Source organism: Haliotis cracherodii, unplaced genomic scaffold (genome assembly GCF_022045235.1).
Source record: "Haliotis cracherodii isolate W230 unplaced genomic scaffold, xgHalCrac1.p SCAF_9, whole genome shotgun sequence".
Taxonomy (NCBI): domain Eukaryota; kingdom Metazoa; phylum Mollusca; class Gastropoda; order Lepetellida; family Haliotidae; genus Haliotis; species Haliotis cracherodii.
In genome coordinates, this window is record NW_027266343.1 from 48405822 (window position 1) to 48431179 (window position 25358).

Consider the following 25358-nt stretch of genomic DNA (forward strand, 5'->3'; position numbering starts at 1 on the left):
AAATCTACATTACAAAAATAAACTAACAATGGGAACCATGAGTGAGCGAGTGAGTGAGTCTGTGAGTGAGTGGATTGGTGGATCTGTGAGTGAGTGAGTGAGTGAGTGAGTCTGTGAGTAAGTGGATGGGTGGATCTGTGAATGAATGAGTGGATGGGTGGGTTTGTGAGTGAGAGAATGGGGGGGGGTCTGTGAATGAGTGATATATCACGTGGACCATTGCTCATGCTATCAACCAGTGGCTGCTTGCCCATGACTCGCCCATTTACAGATCACAGTTACATTGCTGGCAAATATGGCTGACTGCCACAAAAGATCCTTCACTACAGCTTACATCTCAATTTTGCTACTCAAAACTGTACACAACACTGCAGCATTCTCTCAGAGCTTTTCTCCCATAAAAACACTGGGTCACTTGTTAAACAAGATGTCAGGGATGACCCCATTAACTTACCAATTCCCCAAAGCCCCGATCATATCACATTATGGCCTGTCCGGCCGGTGCTCCCGAGCCCCAATCGCCCACTGGTCAGTGACTCATAGTGGTCTCATAATACACAACCAATCCATAATCTCATTACTCTCACAACACCAGTTCTCTATAGAGAGCCTATTGATCAGAAGTGCAGTAAACTGTGTTGACTCTGCAATCCACAGTCACCCAATGCCGACAAGTGTTAAGACCTATCGATACTGCACCAGCCATGTTACGTGGTTGGCCCTAAGATGGTCAGATCTTTCAGCTTACTCCTTTCTAGACTTCCTAGTCTTAGGAAACAAGCCTGTCATGGCACCGTTTCTGGCTAGACAATGTAAGTGATTGACTTTTAACACTATTAATACAAAAAGGTCAATGGAGGGAAACATTCAGCTAGGATCTTGTTGGAAAGGTCATAATAAATTATTAGAAATTCATCTCTGTCCGCCTCACAAAAAAATACTATATTTAACTGTCCCCCAAATACCCATTGATGAAGAAAACAGCTATGTGTGTTCATATTTTCATTACATTACAGTCTATTCCAAAATATTTAGTCTACTAGTCCAAACTTGTCCAGCATCCTTTTCAGTTCATTTTAGTGTTATGGACTATTAATGGCCTAGCTAACAAGACAGAACGTAATTTTACTAGGCCTATCCTTCTGAGACAAGTTCAAAGTAACTGACTGCATAACAGCCCCACTGAGATACCATGCTGCAGTTTACCATGAATACCCCACTCAGACAGAGTCAATATACTGACTCCGAGGCGACCAGTCCTTGTTTTAGCCCCTTAACGCAGAGCACCAGACAGGATAACAACAAGTACCATCTTTTTAAGTCTTTTGGTATGACGTGGTCGAGGATTGAAACCCCGTCCTTCCCCTCTCCAGGCTGACGCTCTATCCACGTGACGACGTAAGCGGTCTCTCAACCATGAACTCCCAAGTTAGGAAAAAACGTTGTGAAAGCAATAAAATCTCGAGTGGCTTACAATTTATCCAACACGATTGAAAAACAAACATCAAGGCAACAGCGCACTGGCACTAAATTTGAAATAAGCAATAACTGAATTGGACATTCAAAAACATCAAATACTTAGGATGAAATAAAATCATGAGTCACGATTCCTTGTATCCTGTTTTAATCAAATGCCTCTAAAATTTCCAGCAATATGTTTTTCAGGGCAAACCTGACTATCAATTTCAGAGAGAACCCTCTTGGGGAAAGGCATCAAAGTTTCAATTTGAAAAAGTAGATAAGCAAGATGGATGCCTGTTATAGCTGGTTTCAAATTTCCAAGGCTGTTTTCAAATTACATTCTCTCAAAATAAACCAAAAATATGAATTACTGTTCCCTGTGTTCTTCCAAAGATGATGAATCCGTTCTTGTTATATAAATTGAACGGAAAGCCATACATCCGCTGTTCCTATCTCTCAACCACACTTGAAAGAACATCTAACAGAAGTTGTGTGGCTCCGGCGGAATCCATCTTTTAGCCACGACAATTTGAATCTGCCGTATTCCTAAGATTGCGACTTTTAAAATGAAATTCAATTACATATGCTGCCAAAATCTTTGTCTACAAATCCTATGATTGGTGCCTGGTACCTGAATGTGTCTTTCTTTGTTATATTGATGTGTGTCTATATTTCATGATAAGTCTTGTTAATTTGACAAGATAGTAAACAGACTCTAAATCTAAAAAAGCATTACCAAACACATAGAATGGTAATTGCGTGTTCTATGAAAAGCCCAGCCAAATTGTAATATTTCCATCTGTGCTAAGTCTTGGCAGGATACACTTTATCATCTAATTTCCTTTCAGATATCAATATTTCAAGTGTTTCTGACAATCAATGTAACGCCTCCTGTCAGATATTGGCACATGTCAGCAAGTGGCCGAATCAATATCGTATTACATTGGAGACAGTTGGCTGCCGCTATGCAGTTACTGGTCAATGGACAGTCTGTGTGGTGTAACAGTCAGGGTATAACGATATTATATCACACATATGTGTGTGAGACTGGCAACAGAGTTGTTAATAGCTATAATACTACATTTTGTATGCTTGTGAATTGGATAATTTGTCATTTGAGAAGCGTCAAGGTTATTTGAGGACTGACATCTTTCTACAGTATTATTCTCCAGCCTTCAAAATTCACACTCGCCTGAAACTACTAAAAAATTGCTGAAGACAAGTAAATATCTGATGATTGTGGACCTCATTGACTGGTTACAAGGGATATAATTTTGAGTTCTCAATGCCCCAATATGGATACAAATTCAAACTGAATGAAACTGACAGAATATGTAAAAGTTATACCACAACATGTGATCACAAGATTCCTGGGTAGAAGAGGACTTCAGCAACCCATGCTTGTATCCCCGTGAAGATCCGGGGTAGAAGAGGTCTTCAGCAACCCATGCTTGTATCCCCGTGAAGATCCGGGGTAGAAGAGGTCTTCAGCAACCCATGCTTGTATCCCCGTGAAGATCCGGGGTAGAAGAGGTCTTCAGCAACCCATGCTTGTATCCCCGTGAAGATTCTGGGGTAGAATAGGTCTTCAGCAACCCATGCTTGTATCCCCGTGAAGATCCGGGGTAGAATAGGTCTTCAGCAACCCATGCTTGTATCCCCGTGAAGATTCTGGGGTAGAATAGGTCTTCAGCAACCCATGTTTGTATCCCCGTGAAGATTCTGGGGTAGAATAGGTCTTCAGCAACCCATGCTTGTATCCCCGTGAAGATTCCGGGGTAGAATAGGTCTTCAGCAACCCATGCTTGTATCCCCGTGAAGATCCGGGGTAGAAGAGGTCTTCAGCAACCCATGCTTGTATCCCCGTGAAGATTCCGGGGTAGAATAGGTCTTCAGCAACCCATGCTTGTATCCCCGTGAAGATTCCGGGGTAGAATAGGTCTTCAGCAACCCATGCTTGTATCCCCGTGAAGATTCTGGGGTAGAAGAAGTCTTCAGCAACCCATGCTTGTATCCCCGTGAAGATTCCGGGGTAGAATAGGTCTTCAGCAACCCATGCTTGTATCCCCGTGAAGATTCCGGGGTAGAATAGGTCTTCAGAAACCCATGCTTGTATCCCCGTGAAGATTCTGGGGTTGAAGAGGTCTTCAGCAACCCATGCTTGTATCCCCGTGAAGATTCTGGGGTAGAAGAGGTCTTCAGCAACCCATGCTTGCCGTGAAAGGTGACTATGATTGTCGTAAGAGGCGACTAACGGGATCGGGTGGTCAGGCTTGCTGACTTGGTTGATACATGTCATCGATCCCAATTGCTATGATCGATGCTCATGATATTAATCACTGGACTGTCTGGTCCAGACTCGATTATTTACAGACCGCCGTCATATAGCTTGAATATTGCTGAGTGCGGCGTAAAACAACAAACCAACCAACCAATCAAGCACAGTTGTGAAAGGTGGAGATTACTGGCTCTACCTGTTTGTTACAGGAGAATGGTTTTGATGAACAAACAATCACTTCCCGAAGTTAGATGCAATGCAGTCCAGGATTAAGAACGACAGAGCTATAAACTGCTTCAGGATGCTTCCAACACCTCACAACCTCAAAAACATACTGTTGCCAGTTATGCTAAATAAACCAGTTACGATCCTGACCGAGTCAACATTCAATTCCCCACAGAAAGGCAATGTCTGATGTATCTACATTCAAGACTCACTGTGAGCCAATCAGCAGCAAGTTCGTTTTGTCTCTTATCACCAAACTCCACCTACTTTAATAGATCATAGACAGCTACATTTACAGCATATAATCACAAGAAATAAAGCATTTCTATTGGCTTAAAGTTGTTGGTGTTGTACATGGAAACATAGTAAACACATTTGTCTCGTTCAAACAGCACATGATACATACTCCTGAGGACTATTGAATTAAGGTTGACACCAGTCTTAAAAAATGAATTTCTGTGGAAAAACATGATCCAAATATGTGCAAGACTGGTGCCAGTGTTGCTGATAACCATTATGCCATATTACCTACGTCTTAGAAAAGGAAAATTTGTCAGTTGGAAGAGTCAAAGTTACTCATAGTGACTTCTTTCTACAATACTTTCCACCACACATTGTTTATTTTTCGTTTCACGTCCCGCCACCCCAGTTGAAAAGCAGTTGGGAAATAAATAAATTAACATAAAAATACTCATTTTCACTTCTCCCGTTAGTAATATAGACCCTCTTATACAATATAAAATGTTATATATCGATTCCATGTCTACATCACAATCAAGAAGTCAGCTGCAGTTTTAACTGCATGGCAGAATAACGATCATATAAATAAATGACAGACATAGCTTTTTATTTTTATTTTTATTGCGATCGACCTTGTGTGGAAAAGCTGGAATAAGTCTGTGAAACATCGAGTATGGCATCTCTGTGCAAAGACATACGAGTACAACCAAAATGAATGAAAGAATAAGGTTATTTCCATGCCTTGTGAGCATTGTGTGACAGTCGGTACATAATCGGTGGAAGATGGCAGGACAGTGGGAGGAGCCAACTACAGTTTGGGACTTGTCAGTTGGAGTGACTATTGGTCTGGAAATCACTATTGCGATAACTATTGATATTCAAAGAAACTATTGCGATAACTATTGATATTGCAAGCAACTATTGCGATAAATAGCGATAGTTTTCAGGGTATCATTTTAGATGGATTTCGGAGTTGAATTAAACCTTGGGACTGAAGTTTCCTTTGAATGTGATAACCATAACAACAAATTAAAAGTAAAGTTTGAGATATGACTGATTTGTTTTTTCTTTACCCTAATGATTTAAGAAAAAGAAACTTCCACATTACCATGTGTAAATTACTACCACTCATGATCAAAAGAAAAACAAATTTCAACAGCACTGCATATATGTTCAGTTGGTGACTTGTCAGTATGATACACAGTTTTAGTCATTTTACTTCACCCCCCCTAGGGTACCGTTGTACAAAATAACCGTAGCGCTACGACTGTCGTAAGTCTATGTTAAGGTATGGGAGTTACGATCACCTTAGCACTAAGATCGCTTTATACAACGTACTTTCACATTCACATTCTGTTTGGGACTCTAGGACAAGTGCCAGTTTCTAAAGGAAGTCAATGTATTCCAATAGAAACAGCATTCCTCGCTAACACGCGGGATCTGGTATGGTTACTTTAGCGAGGGTTTCCATGAATGAACAGCTGTGTTTTTGTTTTTTCATTGTTTAACGCCGCTCTCAGCAATATTCCAGCAATATCTGTAAATAATTGAGTCTGTACCAGACAATCCAGTGACTGACATGATGAGCATCGATCTATGCAATTGGTATACAAGTCAACGAGTCTGACCACTCAATCCCATTAGTTACCTCATACGACAAGCATAGTCGCCTCTTGCGACAAGCATAAGTTGCTATAGACCTATTCTACCCCGCATCTTCACGGGTTAGCTATGTTTTGACACACATATATCAACATAATTCTAGTAGGTCAAAATTAAAAAAAGAAGTACCGTCTTCGACGTAATAAGCGCCCAGGGTGCTCTCAAAATTAGAAATTAAGCGCTTATGAGAATATTATTTTGAGTTGAAAGATTGTAAATTTCGTGGTTTATGCTAACAGCCTGAAATGTTTACATACAACAGATATATTTTTCAAGAATTTAATTGCCCATACTTAAGGATATGACACACGAGTGCATATTTTGGCAAGAATAAATAAGTCTTGTGTACATCGATCAATCGGAAGAGGTGCTGATTGGGATTGTTCACTAGCCAATATATTAGCAAATATCGCCGTGGGCGCTTATTAGAGTGGGGCGCTTATTACGTTGAATATGGTAATAGAAAGTTTGAAACCCATTCAAAATATGAATGTTTGTCAAATTCTAGTGTTCCCACTATTTATTCTCTCTTTTCATCACGACAGGGCAACACAATCGTGACTGAGGAAGGAGTGTTCTGACAGGTGTGCAGCACCTCACGTGAAACCCTGGTTCACGGTTGACAGGCCTCATCTGTGCACTGTGAAACCAGCTCCTTTGATGACGTCATACTTCTCGTTATAAGTCATACTTCTCGCGATAACACGACAAATCACTATAAACATGGCTGTTCGAAAACAGGTGTCGTTCGAAACAGGGTCCTCGACGATATCATTCCTGGCTTCAACTATATAATCCTGAACACTTACCGATACAACTTAACACTGCCCACCAACCTCCCCCTATCAACCCTCACATAATGATGAAGGCCGCAGGATGAAGATTTAGAGGATGATGTAACGCAATAAACATCGTGACATACGATTGGACCAAAAATAATCTCATTACAATCCCTCCTCATCCATAATTCGTCCCACACAGCTATTTCTTCTCCGAACATAGACAGGGCAACTCAATACATCACATACCCTGCCTTGTGAATCAATGCTATTGTCACCCACACCATCAGAACTGTGTAATGCAACTCCATAAAACTCCATGTAAAATTAATGTCTGCCATGCAAATAGATGGATTAAATTACCCCTAAGTTTCAGTAGACATATACTTCAGCACATAATACTTATCACACAGGCTTATCTGAATCTCCATGTGTGGGAGTCTTGTATAACGCCAGTCAGCAATATTATTGCTCTAGCAACAAACAATGGACACTCACGTGGGGGGGGGGGGGGGGGGGGGCTAATGTCGCTCTGAAAGAATTGGAGTTATATCAGCGTATAAACTAGCAATGGGAGCAATCCCAATGTGTCTTATTGAGGATTCCATTAGCTGAGTGCCCTTGGCAGGCAAAGTGGTAAAAATTGCTATAAAGTTCAATTTTTTTTAGATTTTTTTTATCGTACTTAGTTTCGTAATCTCAGGTGTATTTAAACACTGAAATCAATGCAAACATGCAAAACTAAGCCTCTTCCTATTCATTGGTCCTGCTATAAGTCAAAAACGAGTCACCTTGACCATGTCATCCCATTACTAATACATTAACATGAATTGTTTAATTATTCGTTTTTGCTGTCCATTGCTGCAGACTTGGAGCTTGACATGGGCCTTATATAAGAGGACCGACCGCCTCCGTGATCTAGTGGTAGAGTATCCGCCCAGTGAGCGGAAGGTCCAGGGTTCGATCCTGCGTCATACCAAAAGACTTTAAAAGATGGTACTTGTTGTTACCCTGTCTGGCACTCAGCATGAAGGGGCTAAAACAAGCACTGGTCGGCTTGGAGTCAGTAAACTGTGTCTCGATCACCTCGACTTACATAAGACTGACAGCAAGTGAAGATAAATCCCTGGTAGGTAGTACATTGTCAGCATTTTGGTGAAACCCAAGAGCATGGGTACGTGCAGATGACGAAGGATCCTAATCAGGGTCTGGGATTGATCATATCTAGCATGGCTGAGAGACATGAATCTCATTATAAACTTGTACCTGGAAGAGTAAGTCGGCCACAAAATATCTGAGTGTAACCATGTGTGCACAACCAAGATAAGTCAACCATTGCATCTGCATGTAGGGAGTATACAGTTAAGAGTCTCACAGTAGGAAGTGTACACCTGTCTCACAGCACAAACCGTAGTGCATTGTCTAATCTCCACCTGTGACACACTTAATTGCACACTTGTATGTTCACATGCCGAGGAAAGCCAAGAGTTATACGTGCCCCTCTTCTTCATGGTTGTTCTAGTCCCCAGGAGAGAGACCTGCACCTGTTTGAGACGACCCAGTGATTACCAGGGGATTGTGTATCACAGTATTAGCTTTCAGAAAATACAAGGTTCTACTCACCTACAAAGTCGAAGATGTTGACTTCTTCAACTGTGTCATGGACAAAGTACAGGTTCCCCAAGGCCTGCAATGAAACACAGCACATTGAACAATGGTGGCAACAATAGTATGAACAATGGGGAAACAATAGTATGAACAATGGGGAAACAATAGAATCAACAATGGGGAAACAGTAGTATCACAATGGGGAAACAATAGTATCACAATGGGGAAACAATAGTATGAACAATGGGAAAACAATAGAATGAACAATGGTGGCAACAATAGTATCACAATGGGGAAACAATAGTATGAACAATGGGGAAACAATAGAATCAACAATGGGGAAACAATAGTATCACAATGGGGAAACAATAGTATGAACAATGGGGAAACAATAGAATGAACAATGGTGGCAACAATAGTATCACAATGGGGAAACAATAGTATGAACAATGGGGAAACAATAGAATCAACAATGGGGAAACAATAGTATCACAATGGGGAAACAATAGTATCACAATGGGGAAACAATAGAATGAACAATGGGGAATCAATAGCATGTACAAACCCGACACCTTTGAGAAAATCTTATCCACTTTCAGACACCTCTTAAACTATTTGACCCACTCTCATATGCCCTTGTGACCACCTGATTGACACTCAGACAATATGTAGGCACAGAACTTTAATGTTCATGTGAGCTAAAACACAGAAAACAAGTGAAAATAACTTCAAGCATGTCATTCCCAACTTCAAGCTTGACATTCCCAACTTGAAGCTTGACATTCACAACTTCAAGCATGTCATTCCCAACTTCAAGCTTGACATTCCCAACTTCAAACTTGACATTCCCAACTACAAGCTTGACATTCCCAACTTCAAGCATGTCATTCCCAACTTCAAGCTTGATATTCCCAACTTCAAGCTTGATATTCCCAACTTCAAGCTTGATATTCCCAACTTCAAGCTTGACATTCCCAACTTCAAACTTGACATTCCCAACTTCAAGCTTGACATTCCCAACTTCAAGCATGTCATTCCCAACTTCAAGCTTGACATACCCAACTTCACGTTTCACTTTTCCAACTTCAAGCTTATTGACATTCCGAACTTCAAGCTTGACTTTCCCAAATTCAAGCTACATTTTCCCAACTTCAAGCATGTCATTACCAACTTCAAGCTTGACATTCCCAACTTCAAGCTAGACATTCTCAACTTCAAGCATGTCATTCCCAACTTCAAGCTTTTGACACTCCCAACTTCAAGCTTTAGTTTCCCAACTTCAAGCATGTCATTACCAACTTCAAGCATGACATTCCCAACTTCAAGCATGTCATTCCCAACTTCAAGCATGACATTCCCAACTTCAAGCTTGACATTCAAAATTGACATTCCCAACTTCAAGCTTGACATTCCAAACTTCAAGCATGACATTCCCAACTTCAAGCATGACATTCCCAACTTCGAGCATGTCATTCCCAACTTCAAGCATGACATTCCAAACTTCAAGCTTGACATTCAAATTTGACATTCCAAACTTCAAGTTTGACATTCCAAACTTCAAGCTTGACATTCCAAACTTCAAGCTTGACTTTCCCAACTTCAAGGTACACTTTCCCAACTTCAAGCATGTCATTACCAACTTCAAGCTTGACATTCCCAACTTCAAGCTAGACATTCTCAACTTCAAGCATGTCATTCCCAACTTCAAGCTTTTGACACTCCCTACTTCAAGCTTTACTTTCCCAACTTCAAGCATGTCATTACCAACTTCAAGCATGACATTCCCAACTTCAAGCATGTCATTCCCAACTACAAGCATGACATTCCCAACTTCAAGCTTGACATTCAAAATTGACATTCCCAACTTCAAGCATGTCATTCCCAACTTCAAGCATAACATTCCCAACTTCAAGCTTGACATTCAAAATTGACATTCCCAACTTCAAGCATGACATTCCCAACTTCAAGCTTGACATTCCCAACTTCAAGCATGACATTCCCAACTTCGAGCATGACATTCCAAACTTCAAGCTTGACATTCAAATTTGACATTCCAAACTTCAAGCTTGACATTCCAAACTTCAAGCTTGACATTCCAAACTTCAAGCTTGACTTTCCCAACTTCAAGCTTGACATTCTCAACTTCAAGCATGTCATTCACAACTTCAAGCTTTTGACATTCCCAACTTCAAGCTTGACTTTCCCAACTTCAAGCATGTCATTACCAACTTCAAGCTTGACATTCCCAACTTTAAGCTTGACATTCAAAATTGACATTCCCAACTCCAAGCATGTCATTCCCAACTTCAAGCATGCCATTCCCAACTTCAAGCTTGACATTCAAAATTGACATTCCCAACTTCAAGCTTGACATTCCCAACTTCAAGCTTGACATTCCCAACTTCAAACTTGACATTCCCAACTTCAAGCATGACATTCCCAACTTCAAGCATGTCATTCCCAACTTCAAGCATGACATTCCAAACTTCAAGCTTGACATTCAAAATTGACATTCCCAACTTCAAGCTTGACATTCCCAACTTTAAGCTTGTCGGTGAGACTGTATATAGCAATGTGTAGGTAAGATGAAATGGGGCTTAATGTCATGTCTGAGATTACTGCACTTATAAAGCAATGTGAGTGTGTGTGAGATACCACTGAGATACCATGCCACAGATTATGATGAATACCCCACTCAGACACAGTATACTGACTCCGAGCCAACAGTCCTTGATTTATCCCCCTAAAGCCAAGCACCAGGCAGGGTAATAACAAGTACCACACTTAAACGTCTTCTGACATGACGCGCAACCTGGAGATCATACCCCGGATCTTCCAGCCACCAGGCAGATGCTCTACCACTTTGACTTCGGAGGCGGTCACCATCGTTATAATTAACAACATGACAATCACTTTGGTTTTATCTAATTTAGAAACAGTTACAAGAACATCCATGTAATTATTTCCCCTTGTGCTTAAGTCCAATGACTCATACATCATGTGCTGGAGTAAATGAAGCACGTCTACTGTCTGGCATGAAAGAAAGGCCTATGGAGGAGAAGACCACTTCTTTTAATGGACCATACTTTTTCCTTACACATAAAACTCTCAGACGCTCTTAAGGTGGATAAGATGAGCCCACTAACCAAACTGAAAACATGTTGTGGCAATCATTACATAAACACACGTTTCCTGGCATGGTTCAGAGATGGGCGCGCTATCACCTGTACGATCATTAACTGTGACACAGGCCGTGGCTGGCCAATGTTGGATAAGCACCTGCTTCCAACATCAAGGGAAATTCAGATATTACCAGTCTATCTGATAATACTGGAGATAAAAGTCAAGGGTATCGGATGCTCCAGTGTTTGTGAATGTGAATTGTAATATGACCGTGTTCTCTAAAACTGTAAAATGATATACCATTTCAACAGCATGTTGTGGACTATAAATATTCATTAGATCTTGTGTGTTAAAAAGATTACATATCGCTTAGGCTGTATTCATCAGTGTATAGTTTATTTTGCATACCTCATTTAATGTAATTAACAGTCAGTGCCTGAGTCTGAAGGGTGCATTTATTTGGTCATTGTGCTTTATAGTTTGTTTTTTGTTGAGCCGCACTCAGCAATATTCCAGCTGAATGATGGCAATCTGTAGATTATCGTGCCTAGACCAGACCATCATGGGATTGACATCATGAGCATCATTCTACATAATTGGGATACGATGACATGCATCAACTAAATCAGCGAGTCTGACCACCGGAACCTGTTTATAAGTCGCCTTGAGCATGGGTTGCTGAAAACCAATTCTAACAAGGATCTTCACAGGGTACTCAAAGATGGCATACCATCCTTAATTATCAATGTATCATTTTGATATTTTAGAGAACCCATTCACCACCACAGTTTTGATTTCCATTTGAAGGACACAGCGTTAAACATAGCTGTCCAATCAAATTACTCTTCTTAGCAAGAGAATCTCTGTGCCCAGTATTTGTGTCTGGTTGTACCTTGACATGAAACATGGCTTGTGCTGTCAAGAATGGGTTCCCAATATTCCATGCTGTCTGTAAATGCCAGCTAAAGTGAGTGAGTATGGTTTTACGCCGCTTTTAGCAATATTCCAGCAATATCATGGCAGGGGACACCAGAAATAGGCTTCACATATTGTACCCATGTTGGGAATCGAGCGTGACGAGCCACCGCTTTAATCACTAGGCTACCCGACAGCCCCCAAATAAAGAGTTAGGATGGTCAAAATATATCACTTTGTTGATTTTGAGTAAAGAAGACATTCTCAAGAGCTGACTTAAGAGGAAAAGTTCTGCCCTGATGACTTGACTGACTGGGTCACATCCTGCCCTGATGACTTGACTGACTGGGTCCCATCCTGCCCTGATGACTTGACTGACTGGGTCACATCCTGCCCTGATGACTTGACTGACTGGGTCCCATCCTGCCCTGTGGCTTGACTGACTGGGTCACATCCTGCCCTGATGACATGACCGACTGGGTCACATCCTGCCCTGATGACTTGACTGACTGGGTCACATCCTGCCCTGATGACTTGACTGACTGGGTCACATCCTGCCCTGATGACTTGACTGACTGGGTCACATCCTGCCCTGATGACTTGACTGACTGGGTCACATCCTGCCCTGATGACATGACTGACTGGGTCACATCCTGCCCTGATGACTTGACTGACTGGTTCACATCCTGCCATGATGACTTGACTGACTGGGTCACATCCTGCCCTGATGACATGACTGACTGGGTCACATCCTGCCATGATGACATGACCGACTGGGTCACATCCTGCCCTGATGACTTGACTGACTGGGTCACATCCTGCCCTGATGACTTGACTGACTGGGTCACATCCTGCCCTGATGACTTGACTGACTGGGTCACATCCTGCCCTGATGACTTGACTGACTGGGTCACATCCTGCCCTGATGACTTGACTGACTGGGTCACATCCTGCCCTGATGACTTGACTGACTGGTTCACATCCTGCCATGATGACTTGACTGACTGGGTCACATCCTGCCCTGATGACATGACTGACTGGGTCACATCCTGCCCTGATGACTTGACTGACTGGGTCACATCCTGCCCTGATGGTGTGGATTGTTGCTCATGCTATCAGTCACTAGTCTGACTGATTCAGACTCTATTACTTACAGGTAGCCATGATATAGCTGGAATATTGCTGTCTGTGGTGTAGAATAACAATCATTGACTTAAATTGTTTGATAGGCATTACTAGGAAATTGATGGAGTGAGTGAGTATGGTTTTAGTAGTCGCTGCTTTTAGCAATATTCCAGCAATATCACGGCGGGGGACACCAGAAATGGGCTTCACACATTGTAGCCATGCAAGTCAGTGAATGACAAAGTAGACACAATTTATGGAGAACAACTTCTTTATATACTGTAAAGGCGATGTTTCGGGATAGCCTTGCTTGACAGTGGCATAAGGATCTAACCGAAATGTCGCCTTTACAGTATACAAAGAAGTTGTTACCCATAAATTGTGTCTACTTTGTCATTCACTGACTTGCATGGCTAAAATTTCTGAAGCCCATTTCTGGTGTCCCCCACCGTACGTGATATTGCTGGAATATTGCTAAAAGCAGTGTGAAACCATACTCACTCACTCACTCACTGACTTGCTGTGATCATGTGGGCACAAAATGTATGGCATTCATATCTAACATCTGTGCCTCCCATGGAGCAGTCCTAAATTGTTTATCATAGAACTGATTTCATAGAACTGATTTCAGTTCTTGAGTTTTAACAGGTCACTAAACAACTTTTGACATTCTGACAGTTTCATTGGCTCCATGATGATTCATGATGAACTCAAAATGAAAGCCAATTCTTGCACTTTCATGAAACCATACGTTCTTGTTTGACATATATTTTAGAATGATTGACTTGGTATGTGTGGCCAAAACAGATGTATACACGTCAACCATGCATCCATGCATAATTTTAAAAAAACAGAGAAATTTGTTTATGTGTGCTGAAAATATCCTACAGCAGAATCTTGCAGCTTTTTTACAACACACAGCTTGTATTATCTGATCAAATCAATCATTCTTTGAGTAACAACCTCTCAAGTAGGTACCAACCTTTTAGGGCATTTGTTTTTATATTTCTTTCTTGAAATTTCAAGATACTTAGTTGAAATTTCAAGATGTTATGTTGACTTTTCATGATACTAAGTTGAAATTTCAAGATAATAAGTTGATATCAAGTTAGTATCTTGAAATTTTAAGATCATTATGTTGAAATTTCAACTTATGATTCTTGAAATTTCAAGAAAAAAAAGAAAAAGCCAAGTGGCCCTGAATGGCTTCCATAAGAAAGTTACAACATATAGGTAACTTCTTAATGCCGGAATAGTTGGCTGATACATTCAACACAACTAGAACACAAGTGTTCCAAATGCAGCATGAACGTAATAGGGTCCTGAATGTGAAAGAATTTCAGGGTTGCTGACTTAACTTTTAAAGATTGAAATACTAGAGAAGTAAACCTGCAAGATCCGCTTAATTTCAAATGCTATAAATGGTCTCAAAATTGTTTATTCCACACCTCGATGCGAGGACAAACAGTCACTCCATCACCGTAGTCTCCAACAGTCTGCAACTCACACGAAGGTGTAACATTATTTGTAACTCACCAATAAAAGAAATGTGATAACATACATGTTGGTTCATAGATGCTGAATTACTGATATTCAAGAGATGGTTTGACGCACAAATGAACATACTGGTATGTTGTGTGAATCAACGATCATGATTTGTTTGTTTGATGTTTAATGCCGCACTCAGCATTCCAGCTATATGACGGTGGTCTGTAAATAATCAAGTCTGGACCAGACAATCCAGTGATTGATATCATGAACATCGATCCACGCAATTGGGACCGATGACATGCATCAACCAAGTCAGCGAGCCTGACCACCCCATCCCGTTAGTCGCCTCTTACGACAAGCATAGTCGCCTTTTACGGCAAGCATGGGTTGCTGAAGACCTATTCTCTGATTTTCGACGATCATGAACTCATCACATGTGATGTCATCGACCAATGACTCCAGATGCACCATTTGTCTCGTGCAAGATTAGCATTTAAAATTTGGAAATCATGTGCAGCTTATCGTGATCAGAATACAGACACAGTGGTAACACTTGAATGATTGTTAGTTTCGTCATTTATTGGTACACATTGGAAACATCTCTTCTTACGAACATACTTCTCTATATGTTTTTATGGTTCGTGTTTTGTTTTGGCGCAAAAAATAGTTCCAAGTAAAAGGGCCTGATGATCTGACTATGGTCTAGTGACGAAGGTACTTGGAGATAATAAACATTGCCGTGTTACTTGTAGACTGAGAGCACAGACCCCATAACTTCCTCCAGATGTGTGTTTGAACCACTGAACTAGATAACTGGTTGTTAACAGCGCACAGCAAAGACTATTCCTGGTTATACTCCAAGATGGTAAACCAGTTAGGACTCATCCGGTCTTATGACCCTTATTTGGGACCAGTATGTGTTGCAACTTTCAGCAATATTCCTGTGATATGTGGAAGATATAATGTCAAAGAAATGATGCCATGTTGCATCAGGAGGGGAAACGAACCTTCAGCTTTGCTTTAATCAGAAGATTATTTAGGAACCATGTCCTTCAAACACAGATATATGCAATGCATGTTATCATTGGCATTTCTTGTGTAAGTCTTTAACAGAATCTATTATTGTTTCATTGTCAGTTTTAATTGTTTTTATTACCCATACAACCCACAAGTGCAATATCGCTTCACGTGCCCCAGTGTATTGTTTATGTCATCCTGATGGTATTGTCGAATCTTATTGTGACATCAGGTCGGAATGACGTCAACAAGAGAAGACGTCAGAGCTGAAGATTTGGTTTTTCCGAGACATGATCATTCACAATAAAGAAATTTTTACACATATTTTTTGTCATGCTGATTCTATGAAACTCATGTAAGAATTAATGTTTTACCCTCGCTCTCCCTCAGGAAATACATGAAGTCTGATACTCTTTTACTCTCGTAAATAATCTCTATGTATGCATTAGTTTCAGAAGCTACCAGTTTCAGAGAGATGTTTCTCCTGGTTGGACGATACCTGCAATCATCTCATGACACAGATTGAAAGGAGAATTCATGGTTTAATGTAGGGCTGGCTAAAAAGATCGATAATAGGACTTATCGTCGATGGGAAGAAATATTAATGCTTATTAATATGAAAATGTTGTCATCGACAATAACATAAACAATCGTGATGAAATAAAGTTCAGATTTACCGAAACAGAGTGGTTATTGTCAGTAAAGTCGATTGTCAAGGATGGAAAGCAACTATTTTTGCTGTATCTCAAATGTTCACAAAGTTATCCATGAATAAATGTGTCACTGCTCACCAGTGGCGTGAAATATGTTGATTTCTTTCGGGACTTTCTTGCATATTTGCTAAAAGTTACTTCTCCGATATTTATCAATAATTGATTGATATTTAGTTAGTGGTTATCAATCTCTATAATCTACAGTAAACTACGGTTATAACAAACTCAAAAGGACCACTAATTTTGGTTTGTTATAACAGTAGTTCTTTATAAGCATATGTACAGTATATATATAAAACATGGTCAGGGCCAAACAATACGTATATCATACCGTCAGTTCTTGATAAGCATTTATTAGCATAGCTTACTGCATATCGATACCCAGCCCTAGTTTTATGCCACTTTTCATATCCTAGAGACAAAAACATTTGGTAATATACATGTACGTCAAAACATTTTGACAGACCGATATGTATGATTGGTTGGTTGGTTGTTTAACGCCGCGCTCAGCAATATTCCAGCTATATGACAGCGGTCTGTAAATAATCGAGTCTGGACCAGACAATCCAGTGATTAATATCATGAGCATCGATCTACGCAATTGGGATCGATGACATGTATCAACCAAGTCAGCGAGCCTGACCCCCCGATCCCGTTAGTCGCCTTTTACAACAAGCATAGTCGCCTTTTACGGCAAGCATGGGTTGCTGAAGACCTATTCTACCCCGGATCTTCATGGGTCCTTCTATGTATGAACCAGGAACTCAACAACCAAGCAGTTGAATGAAAGGGCGCCATTTGAAGATATTGTTGGTACAAACGCCTCCACCTGTAGCCATATCTTGTAATACAAGACTACTGCACATTATGAGCTCGGTCTGTTAAGGAACTGTCAAATTACCTAACAGGAACTGCAAGCAGCCTGTCCCCACCACCAAGTTACATGAGGCTCCAGCCACGAGGAACACAGACTCTTGCACAGACACACAATCTAGCCTGATCAATAGCAGTCCAGCCAGTGGCAAGATGTTGTGTTCATCATTACTGCTGCAGCTCAGGAGGCAACTTACTGCATCAAGGCACATGGTTTTACTGTTGAGGAAACAACAGTGTAAACCTCGTAACATGTAAATAATTGTCTGTTTGGGCGGAAACTTGGTCTCAAGGGGATGCAGGATAAGAGGCAGGATGATCAGCAGGGATAAACATCAGATAGGTCATTTGTATTATATACATGAGAGTGAGTGAGTGAGTGAGTGAGTGAGTGGGTGGGTGGGTGGATAAGTGAGTGAGTGAGTGAGTGAGTGAATGGGTGGGTTGGTGAGTGAGTGAGTGAGTGAGTGAGTGAGTGAGTGAGTGAGTGAGTGTGTGGGTGGGTGGCTGGGTGAGTGAGTGAGTGAGTGAGTGAGTGCAAATAGACCTAATTTAGTTGGTAGATATCATCCTCTTTTCTACTTCCTCCTGTTTCCTCTTAAGGCATAAAATTTATCTTGGAATAAAGATCAAAATTTAAAAGTAGGCAACATTTCTTAATGTCTGTATCATTTTAAATGTAGGTTTTTTTATTAGAGTAGACTCCTTTGATAGACAAAATTAATATTTCACAAAAACATTATTGAGACTCAATCAACTTGAACATCCTTCCTGGTGTTTAAGATAGGACATTAGTGCTGAAAAGTGGGTCATTTAGGATCCCATGCAGAGTGGCAAAGGAATAAAGTGCACTAAAAGATTTTCTTCTAAAACCAGGAACTTTGCCATCTGAACTATCTGCAGCACAACTGGAATTCCACTCAAAAAGTGCACCTCATTATACAGTGTAAGACCAGCGTGTAGCACATATACAACAGTCCAATCTGACAGCTTGATTTCCTAACCCCGGAGAGCAATTTAAACCATCTCTTATTTTCCATTTTTATCAGTCAGCACAATATCTATATATTTTGTATGTCAGTCTCCTGCCTGAAGATGGGCAGAAAGTAAAGAAACACAGAAATAACTAAAGTGTTTAGATAATGGGGTGGTGTTTAGTTTATGGGGTGGGAAGGTGGTAGTGTTTAGTTAATGGGGTGGGAAGATGATAGTGTTTAGTTTAAGGGGTGGGAAGATGGTAGTGTTTAGTTTATGGGGTGGGAAGGTGTTGTGTTTAGTTTATGGGGTTGGAAGGTGGTGGTGTTTAGTTTATGGGGTGGGAAGATGATAGTGTTTAGTTTAAGGGGTGGGAAGATGGTAGTGTTTAGTTTATGGGGTGGGAAGGTGGTAGTGTTTAGTTTATGGGGTGGGAAGGTGGTAGTGTTTAGTTTATGGGGTGGGAAGGTGGTGGTGTTTAGTTTATGGGGTTGGAAGATGGTAGTGTTTAGTTTATGGGGTGGGAAGGTGGTAGTGTTTAGTTTATGGAAAGGGGGATGGGTCGTGTTTAGTTTATGGGGGGTTGAAAATGTCTGTGGTGACAAAGGGGTGTATGACTTTTTGAGGAGATATTGCCTATAATTGCTTGATATCATATCAGATAAGTGCCAGTGGTTTAATCGATCCTGTAATTAAAACCTTTTTAAACAAAACTGTTATTCTATATTTAACTGGATTTCTGTTAAGAAAGATTTTGCTGTCTTACTAATTAAGTAATCGTTTACTCATTCCTTACAAAGAAGGAAAAGTGTCAAAATCATAAACCTAATTGACTATATATTTACTCAAAAGAAGTTAAGGACCAACTGATATTTCTGTATTTTATGATATTACAATAGATTCTGATTCTGTCATGTTACTATAGTTCAGCGATAGAAATTAACATTTTAAGTCCACTAGTCCTTATAATGATAACATAGAGCAAAGCTCTTAAAAATGGAAATTTCCACTAGTCCTTCTGCTACCTTAACTATTGGGGTGTTCAGCAATCTCTCATATGTCATGACAACTTAACCATAGAGAGCTTGAAAGAATCAGGTGGCCCTTAACTTTCTTTGAGTAGTACAGCATGATGTGAGGAATGGTAGTTCCAGTTCCAGACATCCACTAATATCGCTGGGACTGACATAACAATTACTGTACCAGGCACACATAGACAAATTCAGTCAGACAGGATTGAAAACTGTCATTGGACAAATAGCAAACCATTTTAGCCAGTCAGATTCAGTTACTTACTTCAATAACACCTGCATTTTCCAGTAACCAGAATCTCCTCATCCATACCGACCAAATCAGGTTGTTAGCTGAGTTTGTCATTTATGAAGGGGATATGTAACACTGAGGCAAGCCGAATATTGACAGTTGTAACCCCAGAAGCTTGCGTTCCCAGTCGGATGGAGACTCCATTACAATGTCCCTAAATAAAGCAGGTTTCAAGTGGGAAGATGGCTGAGAAACAATTACTCTGGGTTTAATATATTTCCAGGGCGTGCGAGGCAACCTGGCAGTTTTCAATTCAGTGGGAATCAACTACTTCCAATTTACCTTATAGATTTTTTAGCTTAGAATCTCATGGCAAATCTACCAAACTGAGAAATAATTTTTATCCTTTGGTGGCCTGACAGCAAGGAGTGACTGGGATGGCATGCAGTGATATTTATCAGTGTCTGTTTAGTGCAGGCTCATCTGTTCAATTCAACAGTGTTGATGCTACACAGGACATACAGAAAGTAGTTGTATGAAGCCACACACGGAAAATAGTTCCAATACCGGGGCTACAGAAAGTAGTTCCATCACAATAACATGCAGAAAGTTAACTTCTATAAAGCCAACATACATGCGTAGTTCAAATACTCTACAGAAAGTTACTATAAGTTCCATTCAGCCAACATACAGAAAGTAGTTCCAATACCATACAGAAAGTAGTTCCCTTAAGGCAACATACAGAAAGTGGTTCCAATACCATACAGAAAGTGGTTACATCACATTAACATACAGAAGGATAAGTTCCATTGAGCCGACATACAGGGATAAGTTCCATTAAGCTGACATACAGAAAGTAGTTCCAATACCATACAGAAAGTAGTTCCCTTAAGCCAACATACAGAAAGTGGTTCCAATACCATACAGAAAGTAGTTCCCTTAAGCCAACATACAGAAAGTGGTTCCAATACCATACAGAAGGTAGTTCCCTTAAGCCAACATACAGAAAGTGGTTCCAATACCATACAGAAAGTAGTTACATCACATTAACATACAGAAGGATAAGTTCCCTTATGCCAACATACAGAAAGTTTTTATAATACCATACAGAAAGTAGTTACATCACACTAACATACAGAAAGATAAGTTCCATTAAGCCAAAATACAGAATGTAGTTCTATTAAAGTAGTTCCATTAAACCACAAACAGAAAGTTGTCTTTTCAAGCCAACATACAAAATATAGTTTAATCAACATACAGAATGTGGTTCCATCTCACCAACATACAGAACGTGGTTCCATCATTACATCATATAGAAGCAGTATTAAATCATGCCAACATATGGACATTATTACCAGAAATGAACATGGGCTTCTCTAACCGCACCACCCAAAACCTGATATATTTATATATATGTGATTGTTGATTAGATCACTAATTGTTCTGAGGTAGACCCTGTGTAAATAATCAATTTATGTCCATATCGCAATCCACATGTCCAAAACATTCTGAGCAGTGTGTTTGTTGTTAAACTCCGCACTCAGCAATATTCCAGCTACATGACAGCAGTCTGTAAATATTTGAGTCTGGATCAGACAATCCAGTGATTGATATTGTGAACAATGATCCAAGTCACTCAGCCCGACTAACGGATCAATTTAGTCACCTGTTATGACACAACAACATAACTACAGGTTCATGCATTAAACACAGGCTCTTCCTTGTCTAGTAATGTTTAATCAATGCAAACTGCCACATTACATTATCACTTCAGTCTGCAATAGCTGACACTTGCATCAGACACCTCATCTGTGAGGCCTTGCATCTGACACCTCATCTGTGAGGCCTTGCATCAGACACCTCATCTGTGAGGCCTTGCATCAGACATCTCATCTGTGAAGCCTAGCATCAGACACCTCATCTGTGAGGCCTTGCATCAGACATCTCATCTGTGAGGCCTGGCATCTGACACCTCATCTGTGAGGCCTTGCATCTGACACCTCATCTGTGAGGCCTTGCATCAGACACCCCTTCTGTGAGGGCTTGCATCAGACACTTCATCTGTGAGGCCTTGCATCTGACACCCCTTCTGTGAGGCCTTGCATCAGATATTTCATCTATGAGGGCTTGCATCAGACACCTCATCTGTGAAGCCTTGCATCTGATACCCCTTCTGTGAGGGCTTGCATCTGACACATCTGTGAGGGCTTGCATCAGACACCTCATCTGTGAAGCCTTGCATCAGACACCCCTTCTGTGAGGGCTTGCATCTGACACTTCATCTGTGAAGCCTTGCATCAGACATCTCATCTGTAAGGCCTTGCATCAGGCACCTCACCTGTGAGGCCTTGCATCTGACACCTCATCTGTGAGGGCTATTGAGATAGTACCATATCTGTGAGTAGCTACGTGAAACCATCTGATGGAGCTGTGGCTTGAAGCACTCAATATCAAATTACCCTCAATGAATCTCAAGTTGACTTGATAAAAGACACAAAAGATGAATCAATAATGGAACCGACAAATTGCCGCTAACCAAATAATCGTGCACTTAACCTTAAGTAGGGAGAGCATGGAATCAGATCTTGAGTCGATGACAAGGTGTCTTCATCAACAGCAGTGTTCCGTGATATCTTTTGCCACTTGATGCTGCATACATATTATTGAATCCACTTGAGGTGCCATTACCACAAGTACCACAACTCACACTTGTAGAAGGATGTCAGCTGTAAAGCAACCGCCAATTCTGTATCAAGGGGTGGAGCCTCCAATATCATGTCTTAGAGGCAGAGTTATCACAAAACATGTGGGGGCGGTCAGGTAGCCTAGTGGTTAAAGTGTTTGCTCATCATGCAGAAGACCTGGGTTTGATTCTCCACATAGGTGCAATGTTTCTGGTGTTCCCCGCCGTGATATTGCTGGAATATTGCTAAGAAAGTGTAAAAACGTATTCACTCACAAAACATGTGCATGTGTACACTACAGTTTCTCGATACACATCAGCGTGTAAAGCCAAGAACAAAATATTTTAGGTTTCTGGCTGTGGTTGTGCCTGCTCATAATCATAGGTTACACTATTCAATAGCATTGCTGTAATACACAGCAGTTAAAGTTACAATAGAAAAAAACAAGCATGAAATACTCATATCCTCCACCAATATGACATGTCCGGTTGTCTGCAAGGCAAGAAATATTGTACGGTTTTCAAGATCTGCTCCGCAGACGAGTACTACAGCCATTTTCAGTCTAGTCAAAGTCATTGCTAAGGAAACACGAAAAATACATTCTTAAAAAATCCCAGCTATCAAAAGGCACCAGTTTACCACAAGACCTATCAATGTGCCTAGTTTAGAGAAAGAAATATTATATTTATAAGATCAGCTCCAGAAAGGAGCATGACAGACATTTTCAGTCTAAGTCAAAGTCACTGCCATGGAAACTCGAAAAATACTTTTTGAAAAAACCCAAACGATCAAAAGGCACAAGTTCACCACTTGACCTATCTATGTGCCAAGTTTGGTTAAGATATCTCTCATGTTTTTTTAAATTCTGCTCTGGAAACGAAACGTGACGGCCGGCCGGACAGCACCCATTCTTTTGTATCCTCCTTCCACTTTGGGACGGGAGTTAATAATATGTACCTTCTAAAGAGAAATGCCATACAATTCCTTCATTTGTTTCCCTTCAGACACATGGGACACCCTCATGCTGGGATCCCTGATTGGTGGATCTCAACAGGTGACTATTCAAACTGTTCTACACGTAAAACAACAGTAATAAAGCAAGGTATTTTGAACACATAGCAATATCAACAACTAAAAAAACAAGATTTCAGAAAATATATCTGCAAGTGCAATAACAGGTTGAAACATGATTTCTTCTGATCATTGCCTTAAAAGTCTTTTGACCTATTTTATTGGGTACTTTTGGTACTTAGGGATAAAATGTGTGTTCTGCTAATTGCTATTTCTGGCTTAGTTTTTAGTGAAAAAATGGCAGGCAATATAAATGAAATGGTAAATCATTATGAATTTTATCCCAAAATTCACAATTTCACTGACCAAGATTCATCTTTTGCCTTCAGGGATACATGGGACCAATGTTAAAATTAACATCAGCTGTATACCAGCTTTGAATTCCTGTGATACAAAATAGTAAATATATGGATAAATCGTGTCCTTCATGAACTCAAACTGAGGTTTCACAATGATGTATCTGCATTTGATTGACAGGTTCTTACAACAAGTTTCGTTGTTACATGTAATTTACTTGCGTAAATCCATTTTTATAGTGGCCTAAATCCTCGCTACCCAAACTTGCAATCGCCTCTTGATATGTCTAATAACACACTCATAATTCCATCTGTGACTCATCATTTCAGAAATGGGCAAAAGTTTGGAAGAGGGGTCTGACAAACGGTGAGTGAGTGAGTTGGGTTTAACGCCGCTTTTAACAGTATTCCAGTTATATCACGACGTGTCAGCTTAATGTGGGAGGAAAGCCCGAAGTGATGCAGGTCTCAGACCTTTACCACTTCAGTGAAACCCACGAGCACGGGCATGGTGCTGATAAACCTAGAAACATAATTGGGGCGAACCAGGATTCGAACCCACAACATAGGTTTCTGGCATGCCCAAGGGATGCAACTCTGCACAGCGAATCGCGGCGCCTTAGATGACTGGGCCAACTGTGCCCCCGACAAATGGGGAAAAAACTGCAAAAATTGCCATGATAGATTAACTACAGTAAGATATTATAGTAGCATAGTTACTTAAGTTAACAGTTACTTAAGGCAATCATGTCGACCGTCCGAACTGATGTGTTTTCTGTAAAATTTACACAGCGTTACATACAGAAAAATTTCCTGTTTAGTACAGGGTGCTAAAAAGATTACATAGAGTTGGGCATGGTGCTAATTGATAAGGGGTGCTTATAAAGATACACAGAGACTAGTCTAGCAGTTGGGCACGGTGCTTATTGATAAGGGGTGCTTAGAAAGATTACTTAGAGACTGGTCTACTTAACCTCACGAATTCAGTAATAATGAATTTCTAATAAAAAACAACTATCCTGATAAGAATGTTGTCCCGTACCTGCCACTACTACAAAGCACACCTGACATTCCCCTTGACGCCAACATAAGACCTACATTGGCGCCTTTCCAAATGGATTTGATTTAATTAGAACACTACAACAACAAAGAAGTACCTGGCAGGTACCAACGCACAGGATTTGGTTGAGTTGTCTCTCAAGCCTTTCCTGGTCCAAGTCCTGGCAGCAGGAGGCAATGGAGCAATGAGATTCTGACGGCATACTTGAGCTACTCGTTAACAATAATGAACGTACAGGTAGGCTGCTGATTGGCAACTGTAGGTAGCCAGGAGCTCAAATTATAACATACCTGCCTCACTAAAAATTACCTTAATGATGAAGAAATCTAGAAATGAGAAGACACAGGTTTATGTGTGTAAATTAGCAGTTCTTGATCAGTTGCTGTGCCTGTTATAGGTCCCTCACACTGTGTACATTGATGAATGGCCCCACTCATACATGCACTAGACAAATCAGATTCTACCAGCCCAAACATGCATCATTATTTAATTTTAAACA

At 40.6% G+C, this 25358-nt stretch overlaps 1 protein-coding gene across 2 annotated transcripts in view; it reads right to left on the minus strand.

The window, feature by feature from the left end:
* LOC139452952 (inositol polyphosphate-5-phosphatase A-like) overlaps positions 1-25358 on the minus strand; it is a 157067-nt gene that overhangs the window by 43901 nt on the left and 87808 nt on the right. For both annotated transcript variants that reach the window (XM_071234574.1, XM_071234573.1), the window contains exon 5: positions 8269-8332. In XM_071234574.1, coding sequence (XP_071090675.1) covers positions 8269-8332 — 64 coding nt within the window. The remainder of the gene's footprint in view (positions 1-8268; positions 8333-25358) is intronic.